The sequence below is a fragment of the Cryptotermes secundus genome, unplaced genomic scaffold, assembly GCF_002891405.2.
Source record: "Cryptotermes secundus unplaced genomic scaffold, Csec_1.0 scaffold218, whole genome shotgun sequence".
Lineage (NCBI taxonomy): Eukaryota > Metazoa > Arthropoda > Insecta > Blattodea > Kalotermitidae > Cryptotermes > Cryptotermes secundus.
Window position 1 is genome coordinate 342,243 of NW_019733320.1, and position 10,295 is coordinate 352,537.

At 35.5% G+C, this 10,295-nt stretch overlaps 1 protein-coding gene across 2 annotated transcripts in view; it reads right to left on the bottom strand.

Annotated features, from left to right (window-relative positions):
- The window catches only part of LOC111867917 (DNA mismatch repair protein Msh6), a 37,098-nt gene that overhangs the window by 22,396 nt on the left and 4,407 nt on the right, over positions 1-10,295 (bottom strand). For both annotated transcript variants that reach the window (XM_033752853.1, XM_023858138.2), the window contains exons 2-7: positions 4,995-5,154; positions 4,211-4,398; positions 2,215-2,325; positions 2,027-2,136; positions 1,804-1,935; positions 1,305-1,406 (exon numbers count right to left, since the gene is read on the bottom strand). In XM_033752853.1, coding sequence (XP_033608744.1) covers positions 1,305-1,406; positions 1,804-1,935; positions 2,027-2,136; positions 2,215-2,325; positions 4,211-4,398; positions 4,995-5,154 — 803 coding nt within the window. The remainder of the gene's footprint in view (positions 1-1,304; positions 1,407-1,803; positions 1,936-2,026; positions 2,137-2,214; positions 2,326-4,210; positions 4,399-4,994; positions 5,155-10,295) is intronic.

Sequence of the window (10,295 nt, forward strand, 5' to 3'; positions counted from 1 at the left end):
CACGCAGGAGGGAAGGCTGTCACCTTATAAAGGTTGTGACCAAAAATTATGTAAATAGAACAACAATTTATATTTTAAATTTAATTAAAAAAAATGTTTACACGCGTGCAATGCGCGACATCATATGATGTCGTTCTTCAATTTGTCCTTACTTTTAACGTCATATGACGTCGCTAGATTACATTAGATCATGCAGGAAGGAAGGCTGTCTCCTTATAAAGGTGGTGACCAAAAATCATGTAAATAGAACAACACAACTTANTTTTTAATATAATATTAAAAAAACCTTACACGCGTGGAATCCGCGACATCATATGATGACGTTCGGCCAGCTGCCCTTACTTTTAACGACATCATATGATGACGTTCGTCCGATAAAGGTTAATGATGATGACATAATCTACATCACTATCTAATGATGATGCAGTCTCAAAAACATTTTAACAAAGAATAAAGGGAACTGCAAGCACAGCATAATTCTGCCATATCCATTTTTTTCTAAATTAACTTGAAAACTGTGAGACTTGAACAAAAAGCATAACTGGGCATAACAAATTTCATTTTTTCCCAAAACACTCTGTTCCAATAACTATTTAGTGAGCTATAAGTGAGGTGTGTGCATAAATGCAGGTAGGTCTTTGTGTGAAGTGTTCACTATTGCTGTCTAATCTGAACCAACATATTTTAGTAAAAAATTAAATTCGCTAGGGGGGGTTGAGTCCAACTTGGTCCATTTGGCACAGCTGCCACTGATTGGCCTATTGTAGCCTGCCCCAGGTGATTATGATGATGGAAAATTTGGTGGAATGAAGATTGACAGGGAAAACTGAAGTACTCAGAGAAAACCTGCTCCAGCGTCTCTTTGTCAACCACAAATCCCACTTGACCAGAAGTAGGATCGAACCCAGGCCACCTCGGTGGGAAGCCAGCGACTAACCGCTTCAGCTATGGCGCGGCCATGGTGGATTTACTAAGTGTCATGTTGACTTGAAAAGATTCTGACGATGGTGTATACTGTACTTCTTTTGGACTTCACCCATTGTCTGGTATGTAAAAGACAAAAGACCACGACGTTTCAGAGACTGGATCTGTCTCCGTCTTCAGATGGATAGGGAAGGATAAACCTACTCAGTTGGGCCCGTTAGAAAGAGCTAGTCTCAATCAGTGGACCCTATCCACCTGAAGACGGAGACAGATCCAGTCTCCAAAACGTCGTGGTCTTTTGTCTTTTACATACCAGATGATGGGTGAAGTCCAAAATAAGCCAAAAGAAGCTGTCATGCTATTTCATATTGCTTGCTTACCTCTTTGGATGAAAAGAGTGCTAGCTTTGCTTTTGTTCCATCCTTAACCATCTGTGAAGGTGAACTAAAACCTTCAAAGCCATTCATTTTAACAGCTGAATTCTGAAAAAAATTATTTAACTATAAATACAAAAATTCAAGGTTCAATCTATCAGATGACGAAAGAATAAATACAAAACAGAAATTCACAACTTTAAAACGTCATCAAAATAATTACAAACTCCTTTATTAACACTATAGGCTCAACTGCCGGTAAAGATTGAAATAATAAATACAGATGGTAAAGTCCATATCTTTTCAACGAGCAGAACCCAAATTATATGTACAAAGAAAGCGAACACATAGTTCCATTAAACGTTCTTCAGATAACATAGTTTTTTCATTATTTACAATGAATAATAACAGCAAACACATAGAGAAAAAGCCTGGTTTACATTTCAGAAACTACAACTATGTCTGCTCTGGAAAAGTCATATAAAATGGTGGGTATTGAATTTACCTCGTCTGAGGGAAACAAAGCTAACTTTGCTTTTGTTTCTGTACTAACTGCATTCAATGGTGTTGAATTCTGATCAGCAGTTTTACTCTTCTTTGATGGCCTACTCTGTGAGGTTCGTTTTCGTTTATTTGCCTGGAAGAATACGAACACACGTCCAGTACCTGTTTCCTTTAACAGTCTTTATATATAAAAGTTCCAGAACCCACTATGGAACAGAATTTACCTTCCGAGGAGTTCCTTCTTCAGGTTCTTCAATGCTCTCAGGACCTGACACTTCATCAGAATCAATACCAGAACTTGCAGACTCTGATTGCTCATCAAGATCTTCCTTTTCTGGAAGTACTACACAATTAGTATGTTCATCCTATGCCTTGAAATACTATGTTCAAGACTTAATTCTGTATTACTTACTAGGTTTGTATTCATCCTCTGAATCCTCACTGTCCAATACAAGGATCCGTCTCCTCTTCTGTGGAATACTAGCATCTTCCTGAGCAACGCCTTGATTTCCCGTGTCCAGATCTACGTTTGAACAAATATGTTGCAACATTGTTTTTGATTTACATAAATGACCTACCCTTCCATATAACGGGGAAGTGGTGCTATTTGCAGATGATACCAGTATACTGGTAATAGAAAAGAACAAACCAGTATACTGGTAATAGAAAAGAACAAACCAGTATACTGGTAATAGAAAAGAACAAAAATATTCTTCAAGACAAAATAGATAAGGTAATGAAGCAACTCTAATCTTGGTTTTCAATTAATAATATGGTAATAAAAAATGAGAAGACTACAGCAATGTATTTCCATATGAACTATAAGATAGCATTGAGCCAGTAATTACCTTTAAAAATATAATAATTAATTATACAGCACAGTTTACGTTTCTTTGTATTAATTTAACCCACAAATTAAAATAGAACATTCATATTCAGTCAGTGTGTACAAAGCTCAGTAAGGTGTGTTACATTATTAAAGCTTTGAAAAGCGAAGTAAGCCCATATGTCCTTAGGAATGTGTACTTTGCTAAATTCAAATCTCAAATAAGTTATGGTTTGATATTTTGGGGGGAGAAAGTGAAAGTAAAAAAAAATCTGATCTTGCAAAAAAAGGGCTCTTCAAATAATGAAAGGGGTAACAAAAAGAACATCATGTAGACCTATATTTAGAGAATTAAAAATTTTAACGGTAACATCTTTGTATATTTTAGAGGTGTTACATTATTTCAAGAAATATAACATTTACACCACAAAAAACTCTGACCTACATAAGTATGACATGAGAAAGAAAGAAGACCTTCACAGGCAAAGTTATAATACCTTAACATATGAGAAGTGTGTTACAAATATGGCTATTAAGCTTTATAATAGACTGCCTTTGGAACTAAAAATGGTAAAAGCAGATAGAGAATTCCTACATAGACTCAAAAGATATTTACTGGAATACCCATTGTATAATTTGCATGAGTTCCTCTCAGATGGACAGTTAAACGAATAAGATTCTCCTTGATAAATAGATTTAAGTGTAAATAAAATGACTAGTAATTAGATGAAGTTTTTAATATGATTTAGCCTATAAATGGAATGGAAGTCTTAAAAGAGATTGCATTCCAAATTATTTAATCGTTATCTAAATTGAATTTTATCTTTTGTGGATTATTTTGATATAATAGGTTTTAAGTTTAAGAATATGACGGTGGTAATTAAGATATATATAGTAAGATGACCTTGTTTTTTATAATGGAAGGTAGTCGTAAATTTGATTGTACCTAATATATTTTAATTATACCGAGAGTGTGATATTAATTGTAACTTAATGTTATGTTATGTGATATATGATGACGTTCAATCGACTGGGCAGGAGGCCAATTAGACTGGAAAATGTGTATATGTATGTGACTTGTTCGAGAGTTACAATTTGTAACTGTGATGAATGTTAAATAAAATTATTATTATTATTATTATTATTAACATTACTTCCCCTTGCAATCTGTTCATAGACTTTGTCTGATCTTTAACAAATTACTTCAGTAAGAAATTACAAGATTACAAGCAGTAGAAATGCAGTTTCAGTGGAGTTCTATGAAATGAACAAGCAGGAAAAAGATATGAAACCACAATGAACACAAGACCTAAAGATGGACAAAATAACAAAAACTGATGATGACTCATGAGACCAAGTAAGAGTCGAGGAAAAGAATGGGAGATATGAAAAAGAACAGGAAACAAGCAAACACACATACAAGAGAAGCAGTATTTGTCTTATAACCTGATACATATTTCAATGGATGGTATTAAAACTATGCCTTCTGCTGTTTACCATTTGGTTACATTCCTCAAATCGGTGTGTTAAACACAATTCAAAATATGTACAATCATAAGATAAAAAGAAGGAGAATTTAAACCTTCAGTTTCTTCATCTTCAAGTTCAATATCACTAGCTGAATCATCAGGATAATCAACAATAAGTTTGCTGCGCTCCAAGTTTGAAAGCTTCAGAGCAGAATCAGCCTGGATGCAGGCCGCTCTCCATTTGTCTTTATCTTTAGTCGGAGCTAACATTTTCACTCCATCTACGTATCTCTCCATACACCTATAAAATGACACAGACTTTCACTAAAATAGATACAGCAGGAACTACAACAGCATAAATGTTTATTTTTAGAGCACAATGCCCAGGTATTCATACCTGTTTAACTGACAAAATGTTTTACATTACAGAAGAAATATTTCCCAAATAAAGCCAAATTTATTGACATGTAGTCAGTCTACTTCCAATAAAATTATGTAAAATCTGAAGATTACTGTCTTCTCACATGTGACCCCCTGCAATCTTGTAAATTGTTAATGTTTCAGGGGAACCTGTTGCCTCCATCTTCAGGAGACACTAATTGTCATGGATTCCAGTATTTCTTTCCCCCCTTAAGCTATCTCTGTAGCAGGCCATGGAGGCACATTGGTTTGTGAGATGTTGAGGCTCCTACATTTTCTAGACAATTGGCTCAAAAATGGAGGTGAAGTTGCCAGTCTTATGCACCAGCAGCCCTTTACCCCAAGGAAGATTTGTTGACCCTTCATAATAAGCTACTTAGCTCATACTTAACACATCCCATTTAAATTAAAATTTCAACATAAATTCTGATTTTACTGTAAGATTACCACCAGTAGACACTTTATATTTATGCTTACTTTTTGTGAATCCATGCTCTTGTAGGTGGATCATCAAAAAACTGCACATGAATGTCATTTCCTTTAACATGAATTTTTTGTTTTGGATGTTCACAGACCAAACTTGGCCACCAAGGGTAACCATCTAACTTTGACCAAACTATATCATACACACCAAACTCTGAAAACAAAAATACACAACAGATAGAATGAAGCAGTTCTAGTACTGAATTTGCACTAAAATTTTGGGAACAAGTATTGACAACACCCTGTCTTGGAAGAATCATATTACTGCGTAATCATCAAGATTAAATAAGGCCTGTTTTGCAATAAAGCCCTTTATATCACTAGATTCAATAAAGATGATTTACTACTCTTATGTACATTTGATACTGAAGTATGGCATTATCCTTTGGGGTAATGCCCCCCTTAGTATGAGTATCTCTAAAATTCAAAAAAGAATCATAAGTTATGTCTGGTTTGGGCAAACTTGATTCATGTCGGGATCTGCTCAAAATTTACAAATATTGCCACTCCAGTCTCAATATATTTTTTCCTTGCTTCTTTTCATTATTAAGAATAAAAATTACTTTACATCTAACACGGATATTCATGATATTAATAACCGCTATAATTATAATCAATGACAACAGAGCAAATAAAAAAGTAATGGTAGAAGGGATATGGGTAGATTTTAAAACCACAATAATTACAGAAGCCGAGAGGAATCTGGGATATCAAGAGAAACAGGATAATAGAGAATGGTTCGACGAGGAATGTAGTGAGAGTATAAACCTCAAGAATAAGAAATATATGAAAGGACCAACAAGAGCAAGAAATGAGGCGTATAAAGAAGCAAGGAAAGTAGACAAGATCTGTAGGAAAAAGAAAGGGCCTTTCTAAATGAGCAATTACTGCAAATTGAAGAAGACTTTAAAAATAACAAAACAAAAAATGCCTTTGGTCGAATCAAATATATGAAAGAAGGTTTCAAACCCAAAACAGAATTTATCCGAGACAAAAAAGGGCTTCTAATAAATAATAAAACAGAGATTATGAATACATGGAAAGAATATTTTGAACATTAAATCAAAATCAGAATATGGAAGATAACGAGGACAATGAAGAAGAAAATACAGATGAAGAAGAAGGGGAAGAGGAAGAGATAATAGAGCCCCCAACAAAGGAAGAAGTGGAAGAAGCATTAAAGGAACAAAAACTAAATAAAGCACCAGGAGGAGATAACATACCAGCAGAATTATTGAAGGTAGGTGGACAAGAAGGAATAATAGCACTCCACAGAATTATAAATAAAGTGTGGGAAGAAGAAAAGATACCAGAAGATTGGGGAAAGAGCATTATATGTCCCATATTTAAAAAGGGGGCTAAATTAACATGTAGTAACTATAGAGGTAGATCATTAGTACCGACAGCATATAAAATTTTAACAAGGATATTAAAAAAAGAGACTGGATCCGTATATAGAAAAAATAATAGGAGAATATCAATCAGGATTTCGACCCAATAGGTCAACAATAGACAATTTATTCACCCTGAGACAAATAATGGAGAAATGTCCACGGCCTCTTCCAAAACAGTTTCTCCACTTAATGCGATCTTCTGTTTTTGGAAAGAGACTATCCAGGAATAGTGATAATGTGGTAGTTTTTCCATTTGCTTTCCACATCAAACAAGCATATGATACAATAATAAGGAAGAAATTAAGGATGATTATGTCCACTTTTGGTATTCCAACAAAACTAAGTAGAATAATTAACTTAACTATGATATAAACAATCAATCAAGTTAAAATCCAGAACCAGTTAATGGAATGCTTGAAGACAAATCAAGGATTAAAACAGGGAGATAGTGTGGCACCATCACTATTTAGTTTGGTATTGGAATATATAGTGGGGAAATGTAATGTAGACACAAGGAACACAACAGCGTATAAACAAACGCAAATAATGGCGTATGCGGATGATATTATTATAGTATCGAGATCCCTAAGAGCAATGAAGGAGACATATAATGAAATAAAAACCATAGCAAAAACAACTGGCTTAGAGGTGAATGCAAATAAAACTAAAATGCTGATACAATCCAGAAGAAATCCAAGGCAAACTGGAGAAATTAACATGGAAGGGAACAGGATAGAAATAGTTGAACACTTCATATATTTAGGATCAAAATTCCACAAAGATGGAGAGGAAATTCATGAAATAACAAGAAGAATAAAACTAGCGAATAATGCATATTTCTCATTACTATCACTTTTTAGATCAAAGGATATACACTGAGCGATTAAAACAAAAATATATAAAACAATGATAAGACTGGTGATTTATAATGGATGTGAGGGTTGGACGCTAAACAAGAAAGAGGAATCAGTCATCAATTCATTCAAGAGGAAAATCCTAAGACGACTTTATGGACCAATAAGAGAGAATGGGATATGGAGAATAAGATACAATAAAGAGTTATACAAATTATATAAGGAGCCAGAGATCTCAGTGACAATAAAGCTAAAAAGATTGTGATGGGCTGGGCATGTACAGAGAATGGATAAGGAGCGTATCCCAAAGAAAATATTATATAGTACAACAGGTGGCAGGAGACGTTCTGGGAAACCAAGAACTAGATGGATTGATGCGGCGGAAGAAGAGGCGAAGAAGTGAATGGGTGTAAGGAACCGGAAGAGAGCAGCACAGGACAGAGAGGAATGGAGGGGCTTGGTAAGGGGGCCAAGGCCCGACATCGGGCTGTTGCACTAAAGAAGAAGATAATTATAATTTATACTTTTTTTTTTCCTTGGCACTACAGCCCCAGTGGGCCTAGGCCTACCTTCATGAACTTCTCTGTTCACTTCGGTTTTTTAGATCTTACACATTCGNACTACAGCCCCAGTGGGCCTAGGCCTACCTCCATGAACTTCTCCGGTAATTTATACTTAGCCTCTACAAATTTATCAATAGTACAAAAAGGAGTGCTGTTCTCTGGAAGCAAGATTTATAATCACTTACTTTTGAATATTAAATTATCTAAAGACATTAAGGAATTCAAATCTTTATTGAGAAGTTATCTCACTGATCATGCATTTTATAGCATTGATGAATTTTACAAAACAACTTCCCAATGAATACCTTTTACATTATTTAGTTAATAGTTGTAATTTACTTTTATTACCATATTTGTATTAATTCTATGTAAAATTGTTTCAGATGGCTACTGTAAGATTTATGACATATATGAGATTTTTTTTAATGCTAGTGGGGTGGGACTAAATCCCTTGGACTGCGGCCACTTCTGGCCTATTGTACCAGCCCCAGATGATAGGTGAGGGTGATTGTGAAGCAATTGATGGAATTACAACTGGCAGGGGAAACCGAAGTACTGGGAGAAAACCTGCCCCAGCGCCACTTTGTCCACCACAAATCCCACTTGACCAGACCCGGGACACTGCGGTGGGAAGCCAGCGACTAACCACTTGAGCTATTAGTTACTATAGGATTCTGACGATGGTGTATAACACACTGATATATTGGGTTTCTGGACTTTATCCATCGTCCTGGTTTTTAAGATAACAAATAAAAACACGACGTTTCGGTGATTGAGGCTAGCTCTTTCTAACGGACCCAACAGAATAGGTGTTTCCCTTTTCCTTCACCTGAGGACGGAAACAGATCCAGTTTCCGAAACGTCGTGTTTTTATTTGTTATCTTAAAAACCAGGACGATGGATAAAGTCCAGAAACCCAATATATCAGTGCACTTGAGCTATGGCGCAGCCCTATATGAGATTTACTGTTATACTATTGTTTTATATTTATAAAGACAGTTTCTATATCCTATAGGTCATCTGACCATTTGGATTAATGGAATGTAATTAAATAATAATAAATAATAATATTTAAGCTAAGATCTTAATAAGGTATTACTGTCAAGTTGATGCATCCTACATGTTTGTTAAATTACTGAATTATGTATAATTATTGTTTCTTTTATGAATGTAGTTGTAAGGTGACTAGTTTTGTGTTTAGAACTAATGTATGCATATGTGACATGTTCTATATCTGATGGCTTTAGTAGCCAGTAGGGATCTCTGGAATTAAAATGAAGATACAGACACATATAAGTTATACCATCTGGTTCTAGAACTAGTGTCAGTAAATAAAACCTAAATTTGTTGGCAGGTTACATCTGGAAGGTAATCGTACCCTGAAGTACATAACAGGTACAAGTGGTTACCAAACCCTCATTATAAGTTATCTGCATATGATGTATCTACAAAACCAAACTCCAGTGACATATATTGAACTACAGGACATTCAACCATTGACTCATTCTGCTATCGGCAGGTACAGCAGCAATCTGTTTCTCCCGCCCAGCAGTATTGCGAAGTTTCCTCGTTGGTTGAACACATTGTATATCAGGGTAAGAAATGATGCTAACAGCATAAGAAGCAACAGCAGTTTATATCAGTCCCACAAGAACTAGACCTCTTATGGTTAAGTTAGATTAGGGTACCTCAGTTTATTCCAGTTTTGTATAGCCTTATTTCACATGTAGTTAATCTGGATGCAGTCTGCTATTATCACTTCTGTGAAGCTTTTCCTTATATTTATGCCACTGTAGCAACAAAGTCATTAGCATTAAGCCCATTGATTCTCTGACAATATAACACACAAGTGTGTACACACAAAAGATGCTACATGAAGCATCACTGTCCCATATATTTTCCACTATCCACATCCTGTAGATCAGTGTTTCCCAACCTGTGGTCCGCGGGATAGTTTATTTTCATTAAACTTTATCTTATCATGTTCCTCACACCTGGGATATTTGCAATGTATATCTCTGGCTCTTGAGGCCCATGATTGAAGTAAAATTTAACGGGACTGTTGGTACCGTTACTTCTTCCCTTTGTAAAGCAGAGGTGAATAACCAACGATTTGTGTAGCTTTTTCCAAGGACATTTTCTTTTGGTCGGCCCATTGCATCTCAGACCCATGTTTCAGGGTGGACTGCTGTCCTAGTACCTGCTGTCCGACCATTCTCCCCTCCTCCCCCACCAAATCCATCCTTCTTTGGTTGGGAATAAACCTGTGACCATTGACCACGTTTCTTATTCATTTTAGTGGCAGAGCGAACAACCCGTGTTTCTTTAGTTTTTGTGCAGTGAATTTTTATAATACAGTAGAACTTGGTTATAACGTCATCAAAGGGACCTAAAAATAGTGTCGTTATAAACGAATGTCGTTGTAACCGAAATGGGCACTTCCACAGTAGCCTTATGTTAGTCACGTAAAAATCTACCAAAAAC